Source organism: Nycticebus coucang, chromosome 12 (assembly GCF_027406575.1).
Source record: "Nycticebus coucang isolate mNycCou1 chromosome 12, mNycCou1.pri, whole genome shotgun sequence".
In the NCBI taxonomy this organism is placed as follows: domain Eukaryota; kingdom Metazoa; phylum Chordata; class Mammalia; order Primates; family Lorisidae; genus Nycticebus; species Nycticebus coucang.
The window spans coordinates 73,693,703-73,712,629 of record NC_069791.1 but is presented as its reverse complement, the minus strand read 5'-3'; the positions used below and the strand labels follow the sequence as shown (position 1 = coordinate 73,712,629).

The window sequence follows — 18,927 nt, the reverse complement described above, 5'->3', positions numbered from 1 at the left end:
CTCTTCATGTAGTCTGGGCAACAGCAAAACCCTATGTCTAAAAAAAAATTGTGAAGGAGACAAGATAGTGCTAATGGGACAGTAAGTTGTCATAAACTTTGTACCGTTCAAGTTAGGTTTATGTATGCTTAAAAGCTTTCGAAATATCCCTCAGAGAAATTTTATCTCTAGGAATATCTTCAGGAGATAATCATGCTATGTTTAAGTTACAATGTTGAGCATTACAGTAGTTCATAATATTTAAAAACTCAATAGCTGGGCGTTGTGGTGGGCGCCTGTAGTCCCAGCTACTTGGGAGGCTGAGGCAAGAGAATCACTTAAGCCCAGGAGTTGGAGGTTGCTGTGAGCTCTGTGATGCTATGGCACTCTACTGAGGGCCATAAAGTGAGACTCTGTCTCTACAAAAAAAAAAACAAACTCAAGCAAGCTGGGTGTAGTGGTTCACACCTATAATCCCAGCACTTTGGGAGGTGAGGCCAAAGTGCTAGATGAGCCTGGACAATGTAACGAGACCCCATTTCTACAAAAAAATTAAAAGTAATTTTTAAAAATCTCAAGCAAATTAAAATTCATATTGTAGGCTTGGCACCCGTAGCACAGTGGTTAGGGCGCTGGCCACATACACCGAAGCTGGTGGGTTCGAGCCTGGTCCCGGCCTGCTAAACAACAATGCCAACTGCAGCAAAAAAATAGCCAGGCATTGTGGTGGGTGCCTGTAGTCCCAGCTACTTGGGAGGCTGAGGCAAGAGAATTGCTGAAGCCCAAGAGTTTGAGGTTACTGTGAGCAGTCATGGTACTCTACCAAGGGCAACATAGTGAGACTCTGTCTCAAAATATAATAATAAAATAAAAATAAAATTTGTATTGTAGAGAATTCCCCAAGTTATTGTACTGCTGTATCTTACAAAGTTTCATAATCATTACAGAAGATGATGTAGCTTGGTGTCCCCAAGGGTGACTCTGTCTCAAAAAATAAATAAATAAATAAAATAAAAATTAAAAATGTAGAAGATTATTCAGTGCCTCAGAAAAATGTTTATATGGTGAATGCCACTGCACTCTACTGAGGGCGACAAAGTGAAACTCTGTCTCTTAAAAAAAATATATAGATATGTATGGGCAGCAACTGTAGCTCACTGGGTAGGGCGCTGGCCCATATACCAAGGGTGGTGGGTTCAAACCTGGCCCTGACCAAACTGCAACAAAAAAATAGCCAAGTGTTAAGGCATGCACCTATAATCCCAGCTACTGGGGAGGCTGAGGCAAGAGAATCGCTTAAGCCCAGGAGTTGGAGGTTGCTGTGAGCTGTGATGCCATGCACTCTACTGAGGGTGATAGAGTGAGACTGTCTCTACAAAAAAAAAAAAAGTAAAAGGTCGAATGCTATGGCTCACATCCATAATCCTAGCACTTTGGGAGGCCGAGGTGGGTGGATTGCCTGAGCTCAGGAGTTCGAGACCTGAGCAAGAGTAAGACCCTGTCTCTAAAAATAGCCTGTAGTCCCAGCTAGTTGGGAGGCTGAGGCAAGAGAATCACTTGAGCCCAAGAGTGTGAGGTTGCTGAGCTATGATGCCACTGCACTCTATCGAGGGTGACAAAATGAGACTCTGTCCCCCCCGAAGAATAAATAAATAAAATAAAAATTAAAAAATGTAGATTATTCATTGCCTCAGAAAAATGTTTATACGGTGAATGGGGGAGAGAAGCAGTTATAATATTACATTATGATCCTTTTTCATACAAATATATATTTGTTATCTCTGTACAGGTGATTTTCTGGATTTTTAGAATTTCTTATAGTGAATACATTTTTTATATGATCACAGAATCATTAAAATCAAGGTAAATGAGGCCAGACTCAACAGCTCACACCTCTAATCCTAGCACTCTTGGAGGCTGAGGCAGGTGGATTGTTTGAGCTCAGGAGTTAGAGACAAGTCTGAGCAAGAGTGATACCTCATCTCTGTTGAAAATAGAAAAAGTAGTCAGGCATGGTGGTGGGCACCTATAGTTTCAGTTACTCAGGAGGCTGAGACAAGAGGATTGTTTGAGCCCAAGAGTTTGAGGTTGTTGTGAGCTATCATGATGTCATAATACATTACTGAGGGCAGTTGGGTGAGACTCTTTCCATCTAAATAAATAAATAGCCAGGCATAGTGGTATGTGTCTGTAGTCCCAGTTACTCAGGAAGGTGAGATAAGAGGATCACTTGAGCTCAGGAGTTTGAGGTTGTGTGAGCTATGATCATGCCACTGCATTCTAGCCCTGAGAGTGGACAGTGGAGCAGAGCAAGACACTATCTCAAAAAAACTAAACTAAAATAAATAAAGATATTTAAAAGTTTAGGAAAAAGTGATGATAAAACCAAATGTTGGTGGGCGGCGCCTGTGGCTCAGTGAGTAGGGCGCCGGCCCCATATGCCGAGGGTGGCGGGTTCAAACTGCAACAAAAAAATAGCCAGGCGTTGTGGTGGGCGCCTGTAGTCCCAGCTGCTTGGGAGGCTGAGGCAAGAGAATCGCGTAAGCCCAAGAGTAGAGGTTGCTGTGAGCCGTGTGATGCCACGGCACTCTACCGAGGGCGGTACAGTGAGACTGTCTCTACAAAAAAAAAACAAATGTTGGTATGGGTATTGTAAAACTACAATGGGTATGGGTATGGTGTAAAACTATACACCAAGTACATTGCCACTTTTTTTAGAAAGCAGTGAGATACAGTGTATTTCAAGGAAAATAAAGTTTATATTTTTCAATCTAAAAGCAATTTTTTTTTTCAAATCTATCTGAATAAAAAAAATCTAGAAACAAGTGAAAGTCGAATGTTTTGGCTTTATTCCTAGCAGGAATTAGTTAGCACAGTCTTAAACATTTAAGTTAAAGCCAAATGACCAATAGTTAGGAAATTATTAAGTGAATTATAGTATATGGAAAAAACTTAAAATTCATGTTTATGCAGTAAAAGATAAAGTGTTCATAATTACATTAAAATTATGTCTACAAATGAAAAATGAAGGGAAGGATACATACGGGGTAAAGTTGATTTATTACAGGTATAGCATTGAGAGTTATTTAAAAAATTGTATTACTGGTACAGTGTATCCATAATAAATAGCCATATATAAAAACTATGAACTGGTAAATTGGACACTACCCAGATTTCCACTTTTGGCTTTTGGGATGCTTGTTTGCAAATGCTTATACTGTGTTCTTTGCCTTGGGTCTATTTGTTGCAAGCTAGTGTTTCCCTTCTGACTTGGTTTTCCTGCATGTGTAACCCACATCCTTTTGAAAGAAATGATTGTATACCTAAAGGTAGACGTGGAGTGATCATTTTGAATGCATGAGGATGATGGATGGGAATGAGCTTGCAGGGGCTCGCTTGCATTACATGCATAGTGGCTTCCTTCTTTTCTCCAATCAGAGGTCCAATCTTCTCTCACTTTTTTCCTGCTATGCTTCTGAAACAAGAATCTTCCTCAAATGAGTATTTCATTTCTTGCCCATCCATGTAAGGAAGTATGATCAGGACACATAAGGGTACCACAGGATGTTCTAGCAGAGGCATGCATATCTCATGATATTCGCACTGGAAGGCTTCGTTTTACAGATAGAGATGCTGAGGCTTGAGGAGAAGCACCTTGCCCAGGGTTTTACTATTCCCTTGGTCCTTGGATTCTCATACTACTGTCATTATTCCCAGTCAGTCCTAATCAGATTTCTGTGGTCTCTGACATAACACTCTTCTGTCTGTGAGTCTCCTTCTTGGCTCTGTCACATTCCTTTTTTTCCTTTTCTAGAAAGAAAAGTCAAAATCGAACAGTTCAGCAGCCCAGGAACCTAATGGCTTTCCCTCTGATGCCTCAGCCAATTCTTCTCTCCTTCTTGAATTCCAGGGTGAGTTGCATCCGTATGTCTTCCTTGCAGGAAATAGAAAACTTAGATAAACTCAATAATAATAATAAGACTAGTTCTATGTATTGTTTCAGTTCTTACTGTTTTGCTGGTATTTTGCTAGGTACTTTACATATGTCTTTTCTTTTTTTTTTTAATTTTTTTTTTTTTTTTGGTAGAGACAGAGTCTTACCTTATCGCCCTTGGTAGAGTGCCATGGCGTCACACAGCTCACAGCAACCTCCAAATCCTTGGGCTTAGGCGATTCTCTTGACTCAGCCTCCCAAGTAGCTGGGACTACAGGTGCCCGCCACAACGCCCGGCTGTTTTTTTGTTGCAGTTTTGGCTGGGGCTGGGTTTGAACCCGCCACCTTCGGCATATGGGGCCGGCACCCTACCCACTGAGCCACAGGCGCCGCCCTTTTTTAAAATTTTTTGAGACAAGTCTCATTATGTTGCCCTCAGTAGAGGGCCATGGCATTACAACTCACTGCAACCTCAAACTCTTGAGCTTAAGTGATTCTCTTGTCTCAGCCTCCCTAATAGCTGGGACTACAGGCGCCTGCCACAACGCCCGGCTATTTTTTTGTTGCAGTTTTGGCCGGGCTGGGTTTGAACCCACCACCCTCGGCATATGGGGCCGGCACCCTACTCACTGAGCCACAGGTGCCGCCCTTTTTTTAAATTTTTTGAGACAAGTCTCATTATGTTGCCCTCAGTAGAGGGCCGTGGCATCACAACTCACTGCAACCTCAAACTCTTGAGCTTAAGTGATTCTCTTGTCTCAACCTCCCTAATAGCTGGAACTATAGGCACCTGCCACAATGCCCAGCTATTTTTTTGTTGCAGTTGTTTAGTTGGGCCGAGCCTGGTTCGAACCCGCCACACTCAGTGTATGTGGCTGGTGCCGTAACCACTGTGCTACTGGTGCCGAGCCACGTATGTCTTTTTACTTTAACCTTATGCTAACCCAGAAAGATAAATGATAGTATTCTCATTTTCCAGTCAAGGAAACTAAAGCTCAGAGAGATGAAGTTAAGTATCTAAAGGTACATAACTAGTAAGTGACAGACCCCAAGTTAGGCTGTCTGGATCTTTAGATTGTATATTTTATGATAGTGCCTGAGAGTAGTAGGAGGCCCACAGCCATGACTTCTGCATTCTCTACTGTTAGCACAAGTTCTGCCTCCTAGACCCACCTCTTCAGCACTGCAGTCATAATATTGCCTTTTATTCTTATGTGCCAATTACTGTCTATGAAGCACTTTTACTTCACTTTCTCATTTTTATCCATATATCAGCCTGTGATATAAACCAGGCAGTTATTATCTCTATTTAAGGAAACTAGTGTTCAAAGAAGAGTGTTTACCTAAGCTCAAAAGTGAGAGTTTTATTCCTTTTTTTTTATATAAATGCTCCTTCCGCGTTAGCATGGAAGTTAATGGTCTTGTCGAGAGTAAAGACTAAAGTGAGTTGACAGCTTCCTCTTTAGAACTAGACTTGGAGCTAACCCTGCATGCGCTTATCTCCTCCCCATTCCCTCCGCACCCCCACCAAGGTTACTGTTCCACTGGAAGGAGAACACACCAGAATGATTCTCTTTAGCTATGTGTGGGTTGTTTGACAATCATAAAGCTCTGGGAAATGCATGAGGGTCCATTTTCTCAGTTTAGTTACCATGTCCTCCTTTTCATTCCATAGATATTCAATAAGCAACCACTGTGTGCCATGTCCTATGTGTGGCACTATGTGTGGTACCAAGGACAGGTAACCCACAGAGCCTGCCTCCATTGTAATGTACAAAACAATGAATGCAGCTGTGTACAGATAAATAGGAGCAAAAGAGAAAAGAGAGTGGTCATTCCCACCTGCTTGATGCAGGGTGGCAGGGCATTCCAGAGGAAGTGATGCTTCTCTAGCTGAATGTTAGAATATGTGGGACTTTTCCCAGCACCAGGAGCAGATGGACAGAAGTCCCTGTGCATGAAGCATCTCTTGGTTTAGTTCAGCTTGGCTGGAGCCAAGGTATTTAAGGGAAAATGGCAGGCAGTGAGGCCAGAGGTCAGAAAGGACTTTTGTATGTTGTGTCAGGACCATCTCGTGCCTGCCCTAAGAAGCACTAGAGTGTGACATTTATCCTTTAGGTAGCAAGGAACCACTGAAGGGTTTGGAAGGCTTAACTCTGGCAGTGCTATGAAGTTCAAGTTGGAGTACATGAGGCTGAGGCAGGGGCTTTCACAGGAGGCCAGGCCAGAGATAATGAGGTTTGACCTGAGGCAACAGGAGAGAAAGGAATGAGTGAGGGATACCAGAGCAGGAGGTAGCTCCAACTTGGTGACTGGCTGCTAGAGGTGAGGAAAAAGAAGGAGTTGTTGACTCTTAAGTTTGTAACTTAAGTGGTATCTTTCAGCCTTCAGACAGAACTCTAGGTGGTAATTCCTCAGTCTGTGGGGCAAACAGGCAATTAAAGCCTGAGCTGACAACCTCCAGATACCACCAGCCTCCTTCAGATACCTGAGAGTGCCAGACACATTTTGTTTCTTGCACATAATGGGACAGAAGAAGATGGGGAAGTACTGAGTGGAGGCAGAGCTTTGGCCTTCCTCCCACTAGGCAGTGAGAAGATACCAGATCCTGGTTGTGATTGGTGGCTAATAAAAAGGGGATTAATAAGCATACCCTGAAGTATAAATGTTGCATAAACTGATTCTGGCTGTATCTGGTACTTACAATATATATTGTGAAATAGAAATTTTTTTTTTTTTTTTTTTTTTTGTAGAAACAGATTCTCACTTTACCGCTCTCAGGTAGAGTGCCATGACGTCACATGGCTCACAGCAACCTCTAACTCTTGGGCTTACGTGATTCTCTTGCCTCAGCCTCCCAAGCAGCTGGGACTACAGGCGCCTGCCACAACGCCCGGCTATTTTTTGGTTGCAGTTTGGCCGGGGCTGGATTCGAACCCGCCACCCTCGGTATATGGGGCCGGCGCCCTACACACTGAGCCACAGGCGTCACCCCCATGAAATAGAAAATTTTTAATCAAGTTAGACTCAGCTGATAATTTGCAGTGCATAGAAGCCCCAAGAGTGTCTGCTTTTGCGTCTATGGTAGTGGTATGTACCTGCTATACCATGGCTGCTTAAGGAGATAAGGTCCTTGGCTCTGAACTGAGTTGCTCTTATGGAAAACGACCTCCTTCAACTGTTGTCTTTGTTGTGTTTGGTTCGCAGATGAAAACAGCAACCAGAGTTCTATGTCTGATGTCTATCAGCTCAAGGTGGACAGCAGCACCAACTCAAGCCCCAGCCCCCAGCAGAGCGAGTCCCTGAGTCCAGCACACACCTCTGACTTCCGCACAGATGACTCCCAGCCCCCCACTTTGGGCCAGGAAATCCTTGAGGGTAAGTCATGGTTGACCCAGACTGAGTGTCATGGAGGAGCCTTGCTTCTTGCTCTTGATGTTTCTCTTTTTAGAGTAAGAGGTAGAGAGCCAGGTGCAGTGTGCCCAAAGTGGGGGGCTGGGAGTCAGTTAAAGTCCTCCTAACTTCAAAGTTTGTGCTGTTTGCATTATATTATGTGCATTTCTTGTTAATATAGATAGAAACAGATGTATATATATATCTTAGGCCCTTGTTAGCTTCTCCTCTTCCTGCGACCTATTAACAGCCAGGCTGCAAAGTAGAACTTGTTTCAATGTGGAAAATGCAAGTTATATTTCATCTCTACTATGTGATTCCTGTTTGCCATGCAGTGTTCTGAGCTCCTTACATCATTTTATCTAATCCTTCTAGCAGCCCTCTCAGAAAATTGGGAGACTAGGTTAGAATCATGATGTTTGGGCCAGAGAGTGACAAAGCGAGCTGCTCTGTTGGATCCAGATGTCTGCAGAACAGGTCAAGCTTCCCAGCCTAGCATTGACAGCCCTCTGTACTCTAGCTGTGCTTTGCCCATCTGTTATTAGTCGCTGTGATTCCTCGGTAAGACTCTGGCCCAGCCAGCTCCCAACATTTGTTTCCTAGGCCAGTGTTCTCTCATCAATGGGTCACCTCCGTAGAACTCTTAGGAAAGCCCCCCAGGTTGAGGCCTGAGAGTCCTCAGGAATCTCCTGTCTTTGGAAGGCCCTGCACTCAGGCTGACTTTGCTACCTTTCCAGAGCCCTCACTGCCTGCCTCAGAAGTTGCTGATGAACCGCCTACCCTCACCAAGGAAGAGCCAGTTCCACTGGAGACGCAGGTAAGGAGTCACTTTGGGTTTTCCAGTTTCTAATCAAAAAAGAAAAGGCTCCATTGATGTGAAATTAGATCTGTAGCATCATGAACTGGCGTCTCCAGGTTCTAAGGTAGGGGAAGAAGTTCACTCATCTGTGAGAAGGTTGAAAGTAGTGGGTTTCCAAGTATGTAATTCGGGCAGATGGGGAGGTTCTTTTTGTGAGGGATGGCCCTATCATTCATGCTCTGGCTACTTCTAGATTGCTGAGGAAGAGGAAGACTCAGGTGCCCCACCCCTGAAGCGCTTCTGTGTGGACCAACCCGCAGTGCCGCAGACAGCGACAGAAAGCTAGCACCATCCTGGCACCCTCTGCCTCCTGACCCCTGCCTCTATTTATTGCATTCTGGTTCCGGCCGTGCTGTGTTGCTGGGGTGATGGCAAGCACTGGGGTCCAGAGCCTGCACATGTGAGCCTCCAGCCTGGAGACTGACATAGGACTTGGGGTTGTAGCATCATCTTCACATCTGTGGCACCTGTGTCTGCTTGCTTCTGAGGAGAGGAGCACTCATGTCCTTTTTGCACCCCAAGTAGGCTAGAGCATCAGCCATCCCAAGGTTCATCTGTCACCTCTAGGTAGCAGTCTCTGCTCCTGAACCTCTTGACTGCTCTGCTGGTGCTTTTTATGAGAAGGAGATGCAGAAGGTGCTCTCTAGAGAAGAGAGAGCCTAGAGTTACTTGAACTTGAATGGAGATTCATGGACTTCCCTACAGGGCTAGGGCCCTGTAGGCTACTGTTGGAGAAAGACAGGGAGAAACTTTGGAGGGGAGGGAAGGACCTTTCTCCACATGAGGGCAGAAAGTCTTTAGAGATGTGCTGTCCTGGCACTCGCCCATTCTTGAGGTTGTCTTGCCTCTTGTGGGCTCTCTAGCTGCTGACAGTTCTTTGTGCCCCACTGTAACCGTCCCCTGCCCACCAGCACTCACATGCACACGCACATGCAGCTTTTTGTTTTCACCTGTACATTTCATTCCAACATCCCCTGCCTCCTGTCACAGACCCTGCTCCAGGAGGAACTTGAGGTTCTGACAAAAGTACCCGTCCCTCACAGTACTCCTTCAGCTCAGACTTTCTAGAAAGTTCCCTTTTCTTTGAAATCTGCATGTTTAATTCGACTTTATGATTTTATTTTTTTGTTTCAAAAAAAGTTTAAGAAAATGGAAATGGGCAACAGTGAGTGAAGACATATTTTAGCACTGAATAGAATATTTTTAAAATTAAACTATTTGAAATATGTCTTGTTGATATCTGAGTGCTTCATTCTTGAAGGTTATGGGTCTGGGGTGCAGTAACAGTGGCTAAGTGCCTGTGAAGTCACTCAGGCTGGTCCCTGTCAATTTTCTCAGTCCACAGAGTGCACTTTCTCATGAGAATGATTTTGAGAACCCTTTGAAGTTTTCAGGTAGTTCAGATTATACTTTTGTCCCTGTGTACACTACATGCAACCAAAGGATGTATTTTCTGTAGCCCCAGGTGCTTAGGAGGAGAGTCATGATTTTTTTCACTTTTCTTTCTCATGGTAAAATATACAAAGTAAAAGTTAACCTTTTTCTCCATTTTCTGTTCCTTTTTTTAGAGACAGAGTCCCACTTTGTCACCCTTGGTAGAGTGCTGTGGTGTCACTGCTCACAGCAACCTCCAACTTCTGGGCTTAAGCAATTCTCTTGCTTCAGCCTCCCAAGTAGCTGGGGCCACAGGCACCCGCCACAACGGCTGGCTATTTTTTGTTGCAGTTTGGCCAGGGCTGGGTTTGAACCCGCAACCCTTGGTATATGGGGCTGGTGCCCTACTCACTGAACCACAGACACGACTCTGTGCTTTGCCCATCTGTTATTAGTGGCTGTGATTTTTTTTTTTTTTTTTTGAGACAGTTTCACTCTGTTGTCCCAGGATGGAGTGCTGTGCCATCAGAGCTGACAGCATCCTCATCTTGAGCTCAAGAGATCCTCTAGCCTGGCCTTCCCAAGTAGCTGGGACTACAGGTGCCCACACCACAATGCCCAGTGGGTTTTTCTATTTTAGTAGAGACGGGGGTCTCACTCTTGCTCAGGCTGGACTCAAACTCCTGAGCTCAGGCAATCCACCTGCCTCAGCGTCCCAGAGTGCTAGGATTACAGGTATAAGTCACCATTCCTGGCCCTTTTTCTCCATTTTCAAGTGTGCACTTCAGTGATGATTAGTGCATTTACAGTGTTTTACAGTCATCGCCAATGTCTAACTCTGAAATTTTTCATTACCCTAAATGAAAACCTCCTACCTCCAAATCAGTTACTCCCCATTTTCCCTTCCCCTGTCCTGGTACCCTTAAATCTGCTTTCTGTCCATTAGTTCTTTTTTGTACCTCCTTCCTAAGGAAAATAATAGAGTAATGGTTGAAAAGAATTCTATATTTCATTGCAAGTATTCCCTGAAGTGATTCCTCTCATTTCTCATAGGGCCTCCAGGTAACATGGACAAGACTAGGATCTAAGTTCTACTGCTCTATTTTATCATCCCTTATTTTTTCCTTAAAACATTTAACATAATATGTACTTCAAGTTGTCAAATGAACGTCACAAACACTGGAATTATACATGGTACAAAAATAAGTATGTTTTAATGTATTCCAACAAAGGAAGGTATTGAAAATATATTGAATAAAACCATCAAAATGATCAAATTTGGGGCGGCACCTGTGGCTCAGTCGGTAAGGCGCCGGCCCCATATACTGAGGGTGGTGGGTTCAAACCCAGCCCTGGCTGAACTGCAACCAAAAAATAGCTGGGCGTTGTGGTGGGCGCCTGTAGTCCCAGCTACTCGGGAGGCTGAGGCAAGAGAATCACTTAAGCCCAGGAGTTGGAGGTTGCTGTGAGCTGTGTGAGGCCACGGCACTCTACCGAGGGCCATAAAGTGAGACTCTGTCTCTACAAAAAAAAAAATTAAAAAAAAAAGATCAAATTTGAAAAAGAACCAAATAGAATTTCTATAAGTGAAAACAATTATTGAAATGAAGTGTTACAAAAGATAAGCAGAAAAGTAAACTAACAAGGGGAGTTAGCAGGTAGCATTCATAGTTACTTTGTGACCAAGTGCTAGAACAGGAACACAGAGGAGTCTAGAATCTCATCCCTCAGAAGCCAACAGCAGTGTCGGGATGTAGACCTCTACCTGGAACCAGTGAGACTGTGTTGTAGCAAGTGCTGGAAGAGAGCCCACAAAGGAGCAGGTAGGATACTGGACAGGCATAACAGAAGACCTTCTCTTTCATAAGCTTCCACATTAGTACCATTTCACTGAAATTCTCTAAGAATGTTTGGCAGGCAACCTCCCCCACCATTCAAATCTCAACAGGGTAGGGGTTGAGAGAAAGTGGAGAAAGAAGAGGAGAGTCACGGAATGACCACAGGAACTCCCAAATAACTTGTATATTTCCTCTGAACAGTGATGGGCTCTATATATGCACACATTTAAATTATTAAGAAAAGTGCATATAAGCCCACCTAAATAAATGGGGGTGAACACTAAGGAAGAGGCCAGGCACAGTGGCTTACACCTGTAATCCTAACACTCTGGGAGGCTGAGGAGGGAAGATTATCTGAGCTCAGGATTTTGAGACCCATCGGAGCAAGAACGAGACCCTGTCTCTAAAAATAGCCAGGCGTTGTGGCAGGCGTCTAGTCCCAGGTACTTGGGAGGCTGAAGCAAGAAGACCACTTGAGACCAAAAAGTTTGAGGTTACTCTGAGCTATGATGCCATGGCATTCTACTAGGGGCAACAAAATGAGAATCTGTCTCAAGAAAGAAAAAAAAGATAACAGAGCTGAATGAATTTCACAAGAAAACTTTGAAGTATGGAAAAGGTGAGTGCCCAAGTTACTTGTCATTTTGAAAATTGACATTTATTGGCTCGGCGTCTGTGGCTCAAGTGGCTAAGGCGCCAGCCACATACACCTGAGCTGGTAGGTTCTAATCCAGCCCGAACCCACCAAACAACAATGATGGCTGCAACCAAAAAAGAGCGGGGGGTTGTGGCGGGCGCCTGTAGTCTTAACTACTTGGGAGGTGGAGACAGGAGACTCGCTTGAGCCCAGGAGTTGGAGGTTGCTGTTGCTGTGATGCCACAGCACTCTACCCAGGGCGACAGCTTGAGGCTGTGTCTCAAAAAAAAAAAAAAAAGAAGAAGAAGGCTTAGCACCTGTGGCTCAAGAGGATAAGGCGCCAGCCACATACATCTGAGCTGGTAGGTTCTAATCCAGCCCGAACCCGCCCAACAACAATGATGGCTGCAACCAAAAAACAGCCGGGTGTTGTGGCGGGCACCTGTAGTCCCAGCAACTTGGGAGGCGGAGGCAGGAGACCCACTTAAGCCCAGGAGTTGGAGGTTGTGTGAGCTGTAATGCCATGGCACTGTACCCAGGGCGACAGCTTGAGGCTCTGTCTCAGAAAAAAAAAAAAGAAAAATGACATTTATTCGTTTTGTAAATATAATCACCCCTTAGTAGCTAGGAAGGTATTGGTTCCAGGACTTCCAAGTTTACCAAAGTCCACTAAGTGCTCAAGCCACCAAGTAGGCCCTCTGTATCTGCAATTTCACAACCTGCAAATCCTGTGTTTTCAATCTACAATTGGTTGAATCCTGGGATGGTGGAACCCATGGATAATAAGGGGTGACTATTTGTTGCAAACATATATCCTGGGTTCTCTACAGAAAGTACAACTGGTAGGCACACGGTCTCTGCCTTTAAGCAGCTTGGTGAGTTGGAGAGGGTATATGGGAATATGTGCTGTGAGGGGTAGGGAAGGGGGAAAATCTCATTAGAGATTTAGAAAATCATTGGAAAATCTCAGAGGCTGGGAGATCATAGAAGGTTTATAGGAAAGGTGGCCTTTGAGCTGGGCATTGAAACTTGTTTGGTTGTGAGAGCTAAGGAAAGACTAACCAGGGCAGGTTAGTAATAACAGGTGAGGGCAGTAAAGTACCCACCTGGGCAGTGTAGAAAGTAACTAGGTAATTGGGTTTCTATTTTTTCCAACCTTTTCTCTTTTTTTTTTTTTTTTGGTTTTTTGGCCGGGGCTGGGTTTGAACCCGCAACCTCCGGCATATGGGACCAGCGCCCTACTCCTTGAGCCACAGGCGCCGCCGTTTTTCCAACCTTTTATTTTGAGAATTTTCAAACCTACACAAAGTTGAAAGAATAGTTTGGTAAAGGTGTATTGCTTTTACCTAGATTTGCCAATTATTTTTACATTTGCCACATTTGCTCTATATCTCAATACTCATTTTTTTCCAGTTTTGTGTCTGAATTACTTGAAAATAGGTTGTAGTCATTATGGCAGTGCTAAGGTTTGAATGTGTCACCTCCATAATTTAGATGTTGCCATAGTATTATGATGTTGGGCTTCTAAGAGATGATTAGGCCATGAGGGCTCCTCCTTCAGGAGTGGGATTAAGGCACCCATAATAAAAGAGGCTTCACACAGTATTGTATTTTTCTGGCTCTTCTGCCTTGGAGGATGCAGCATCCAGATGCTATCATGGAAGCACAGAGCAGTCCTCACCACACAGCCAAACCAGAACCTTGATCTTGGACTTCCCAGCCTCCAGAACTGTTATAAAATAAATTTCTGGCCAGGCATGGTGGCCCACACCTCTAATCCTAGCACTCTGGGAAGCCAACTTGGGAGAATCTCTTGAAGTCAGAGGTTCAAGACGACCCTGAGCCAGAGCAAGACCCTATCTCTACTGAGAGTAGAAAATTAGCCAGGTGTGGCGGGCGCCTGCAGTCTCAGCTACTTGGGAGGCTGAGGCAGGAAGATGCTTTGAACCCAGGAATTTGGGGTTGCTGTGTGCTAAGCTAACACCATGGCACTCTAGCCTGGGCAACACAGTGAAACTCTCAAAGAAAAGAACAAACAAAACAAAAAGGAAATAAATGTCTGTATTTTATAAATTACCCAGTCTCAGAAATTTTGTTAGAGAAGAACATATGGACTAAGACACTTTACCACTGAATACTTAAGCTTGCATCTTCTAAGAATCCACACATTCCCCAACGTAGCTGGAGTACCACAGTCATACCCAAGAAATAAAACAATGGCCGGGGGTGGCGCCTGTGGCTCAGTCAGTAAGGCGCTGGCCCCATATACCGAGGGTGGCGGGTTCAAACCCAGCCCCGGCCAAACTGCAACCAAAAAATAGCCGGGCGTTGTGGTGGGCGCCTGTAGTCCCAGCCACTCGGGAGGCTGAGGCAGGAGAATCGCCTAAGCCCAGGAGTTGGAGGTTGCTGTGAGCTGTGTGAGGCCACGGCACTCTACCTGAGGGCCATAAAGTGAGACTCTGTCTCTACAAAAAAAAAAAAAAAAAAACAATGGCCGGGCATGGGGGCTCATGCCTATATTCCTAGCACTTTGGGAGGGTGAGGCAGAAGATAGTTTCAGCTCAGGAGTTTGAGACGAGCCTGAGCAAGAGCAAGACCCTATCTCTACTAAAAAATAATAATAATAAAATAGGGTGGTGCCTGTGGCTCAGTGAGTAGGGCACCAGCCCCATATACTGAGGGTGGCGGATTCAAACCTGGCCCCGGCCGAACTGCAACAAAAAAAATAGTCGGGCATTGTGGTGGGCGCCTGTAGTCCCAGCTACTTGGGAGGCTGAGGCAAGAGAATCGCCTAAGCCCAAGAGCTGGAGGTTGCTGTGAGCTGTGACGCCATGTAAATAAATAGAAAAACAGAAGCAAGAGGATCGCTTGAGCCCAAGAATTTGAGGTTGCTGTGACCTATGATGACGCCATGGCAGTCTACCCAGAGCAACATAGCCAGAGCAACAAAGTGAGAATCTGTCTCAAAACAAAAAAAAAAGAAAGAAAGAAAGAAAAAAGGCCAGGCGCAGTGGCTCACACCTGTAATCCTAGCACTTTGGGAAGCCGAGGCAGGTGGATTGCTTGAGCTCACGAGTTCAAGACAAGCCTGACCCTGTCTCTACTAAAAATAGAAAAACTGAGGCAAGAGGATTACTTGAGCCCAAGAGTTGGAGGTTGCTGTGAGCTATGACGCCATAGCACTCTACCCAGGGTGACAGCTTGAGACTCTGTCTCAAAAAAAAAAAAGAAAAAGAAGAAAAATGTAACTAAATAAAACAACGGGCCAGCACAGTGGCTCACACCTGTAATCCTAGCACTCTGGAGGCTGAGGTGGGTGAATTGCTTGAGCTAAGTAGTTCAAGACCATCCTGAGTAAGAGCAAGACCCTGTCTCTACTGAAAATAGAAAAAATAGCTGGCATTGTGGGTACCTGTAGTTCTAGCTACTGGGGAGGCAAAAGGAAGAAGATTGCTTGAGTCCAGGAGTTTGAAGTTGCTGTGTGCTCTGACATCATAGGACTCTAGTCGGGGCGTCAGAGCGAGACTCTGTCTCAAATAAAAAAGAAGAAATTTAACAATATTATTTAATATAAACGTTCACATTCCCCCCAAATTGTGCCAATAATACAACAGTTTTCTTTATTTCCTTTTTTGAGATAGAGTCTCACCCTCTTGTATACTCAATGCCTTGTATCAAGAAGCATATATATCGGCTCGGCACCTGTGGCTCAAGCTGCTAAGGCGCCAGCCACATACACCTGAGCTGGCAGGTTCAAATACAGCCTGGGCCCACCAAACAACAATGATGGCTGCAACCAAAAAAAAAAAAAAAATAGCTGGGCATCGTGGCAGGCATCTTTAGTCCCAGGTACTTGGGAGGCAGAGGCAGAAGAATCGCTTGAGCCCAGGAGTTGGAGGTTGCTGTGAGCTGTGATGTCACAGCACTCTACCCAGGGCAACAGCTTGAGGCTCTGTCTCAAAAAAAAAGAAAAAAAGGAAGCATATATATTGTTAGTTTGTACCATTATTGGTGATGCAAAGTTTGATTACTTGACTAGGGTGGTGTCTACCAGATTTCTCAAACTTTGGAATGTATATACACTTTTATAATTAATATATAATCTGTAGGGTGATTTTTTTTGGAGACAGGGCCTCTCTCTCTCCCAGGCTAGAGTACACTGACATAATCATAGCTCACAGGAACCTCAAACTCGGGGTTCAAGGGATCCTACTGCCTCTGCCTCCTGAGTAGCTAGGACTAAAGGCACCTGCCACAAAACCTGGCTACGTTTTCTATTTTTCTGTTTTCCCCTCTAAGCCTACAGGCTCATGAATTTCCTTTATACTCAATCACTATCAGATTGGGCCAATTAGAATCCCTTCATGCTGATGCCTTTTTAACATTTCCCTTCTTTATTTGAGCAGTTCCTGTCAGGTACAAGATGTTCCAGATTTGCTTTGAGGTTGGCCATTTTTGCAAAGAGGGGATTAGTATTTTAAAACCTAGGTAAACCTAGGTATTGCTAAAGAATTTGAGGGAAGTACTAGAAAGATTGAGGACAGATTCAGGATAGCCTTGAAGGCTAGACGAGAGTTCTGTTTTACACTATTGGCTTTAGAGAGGCAACCATTGGAAGCTGAGAACAGAAGTGATCTAGTATGCCAGACATCATGGAGGGGAAAGCGAGGGGTGGCAAGGAGACAGATGGGAAGGACATTGTCAACCTGATGTGTTTGTACATATGGAAGGGAGATTTATAGTTCTGCCAGTCTGGAAACCAGTCTGGGAATAGAGCAGTGATAGGCACAGAGAAAACAAAGTAAAAACAGATTGAGGCAGGGAAAACAAAGGAAATGTAATCGGTTCACCAAATGGATCATCAGTGAATAGTATATAATCATAAGTTGTATATTGCATACTGATTTAACTGATTGCAATATAATTATTTTGGAAATAGGTTTGCCTATATGTGTGATGTTGGTAAGGGGATATGAGAATGCCAAGTCCTTACCTTTTATTGAAGAAAGTCAACAGCTCATATTTAAAACTGAAAAACTAGGGCAGCGCCTGTGGCTCAGTGAGGAGGGCGCCGGCCCTATATGCCGAGGGTGGCGGGTTCAAACCCAGCCCCGGCCAAACTGCAACAAAAAAATAGCCGGGCGTTGTGGCCAGCGCCTGTAGTCCCAGCTACTCGGGAGGCTGAGGCAAGAGAATCGCATGGGCCAAGGGTTGGAGGTTGCTGTGGGCCATGTGACGCCACCGCACTCTACCGGAGGGCGGTACAGTGAGACTCTGTCTCTACAAAAAAAAAAAAAAAAACAAAAAACTGAAAAGTAACAATATATCCGTTACTTAGAAATATAGAAGTAAATACCAGAGGAACACAGCTTAGCCAGTTGAAGATGGATGCCCCAGGGTGTAACACAGTAATGGCCTGAAAAATAGCAAAAATGTTTTCTGTCTTTCTCAATCTTCCCCCACTCCTTTTGGGAATTAAAACCTGTATCCCAGGGCGGCGCCTGTGGCTCAGTCGGTAGGGCACTGGCCCCATATACCGAGGGTGGCGGGTTCAAACCCGACCCCGGGTGAACTGCAACCAAAAAATAGCTGGGCGTTGTGGCGGGCCCCTGTAGTCCCAGCTACATGGGAGGCTGAGGCAAGAGAATCGCTTAAGCCCACGAGTTGGATGTTGCTGTGAGCTGTGTGATGCCATGGCACTCTACCCGAGGGGCATAAAGTGACACTCTGTCTCTACAAAAAAAAAAAAAAAAAACAAACCTGTATCCCAGGCAGTACCTGTGGCTCAGTGGGTAGAGCACCAGCCCCATATACTGAGGGTGGCGTGTTCAAATCCAGTCTGGGCCAGCCAAACAACAATGATGGCTGCAACCCCCCCCCAAAAAAATAGCGGGGCATTGTGGCAGGCACCTGTAGTCCCAGCTGCTCGGGAGGCTGAGGCAAGAGAATCGCTTAAGCCCAGGAGTTGGAGGTTGCTGTGAGCTGTGTGAGGCCACGGCACTCTACCGAGGGCCATAAAGTCAGACTCTGTCTCTCCAAAAACAAAACAAAACTCTGTATGTCAGCTCAGAGTCAGGATGTTGGTACTTTAAGAGGGGTGTCTCCAGCCTCCTCATTTGCCAAGAAATTAATAAATTTCTTGTTCTTTTGCCTCAATCCACTTATCCTCATTCTTCTGATGTGGCCTCAGGGACAAGTGCCAAACTTTCACTAGTAGAATTTGGTGTCTCTGGTGGACCCACTGGCACCCGACGATTTCGGCCATAGCTAGAAGAGGCAAGGAGCAGCCCCAGGTCAAGCTGTTGGTCTCTCCTGGGAGAAGCACTGTCTTTTGGGGTGAGAGAGAGAGAGAAGAACCACCACTGCAGCTGCCAGAGCCTGTTTAACTGTTTCCTTTCCTTTCCTTTCCCTCTCCCTTCCCTTCCTTTCCCTTTCCCTTCCCTTCCCTTCCTTCTCTCTTTCTCTTTCTTCTCTTTCTTCTCTCTCTCTCTCTCTTTCTTTGACAGAGTCTCACTCTGATGCCCTGGGTAGAATGTAGTGGTGAGAGAGGATACCCGAGAAGGGTGAGGTCTAGGAGAACAGGTCTTCTCAAGGAGACCACAAGGATACATCTGCAAGGTCATGGTATATCCTTGGTGACTTAGCTCTTGGGAATTTATAAGCTTAACTTTCTGGAACTTCGAAATTTCCACTTCTGTGAAATCCTGTGGTTCTATGGGGGCTGGAGCAGCATCTCCCACTTGATTCAAACTGACCAATGAGAAAGGTACCTATTGGTTGGAACTTTTTGACTGGAGATAAAAAGGGAAAGACCAAACCGGATGGGGAGCCCAGCCATTTCGAATTCTTCTATGCCCTAAGCTCCCAGCTGGCCGGTGAATAAAGCCCTTCCTCTTATAAACATTGTGTTTGG

The 18,927-nt window shown here is 45.0% G+C and overlaps 1 protein-coding gene across 1 annotated transcript in view; it reads left to right on the top strand.

Annotated features, from left to right (window-relative positions):
- The window catches only part of BCL7B (BAF chromatin remodeling complex subunit BCL7B), a 32,712-nt gene extending 23,319 nt beyond the window's left edge, over nucleotides 1-9,393 (top strand). The window contains exons 3-6 of the mRNA XM_053556202.1: nucleotides 3,794-3,890; nucleotides 7,121-7,291; nucleotides 8,044-8,123; nucleotides 8,359-9,393. Coding sequence (XP_053412177.1) covers nucleotides 3,794-3,890; nucleotides 7,121-7,291; nucleotides 8,044-8,123; nucleotides 8,359-8,451 — 441 coding nt within the window. The 3' untranslated portion in view covers nucleotides 8,452-9,393. The remainder of the gene's footprint in view (nucleotides 1-3,793; nucleotides 3,891-7,120; nucleotides 7,292-8,043; nucleotides 8,124-8,358) is intronic.
- The last annotated feature ends 9,534 nt before the right edge of the window (nucleotides 9,394-18,927 follow it).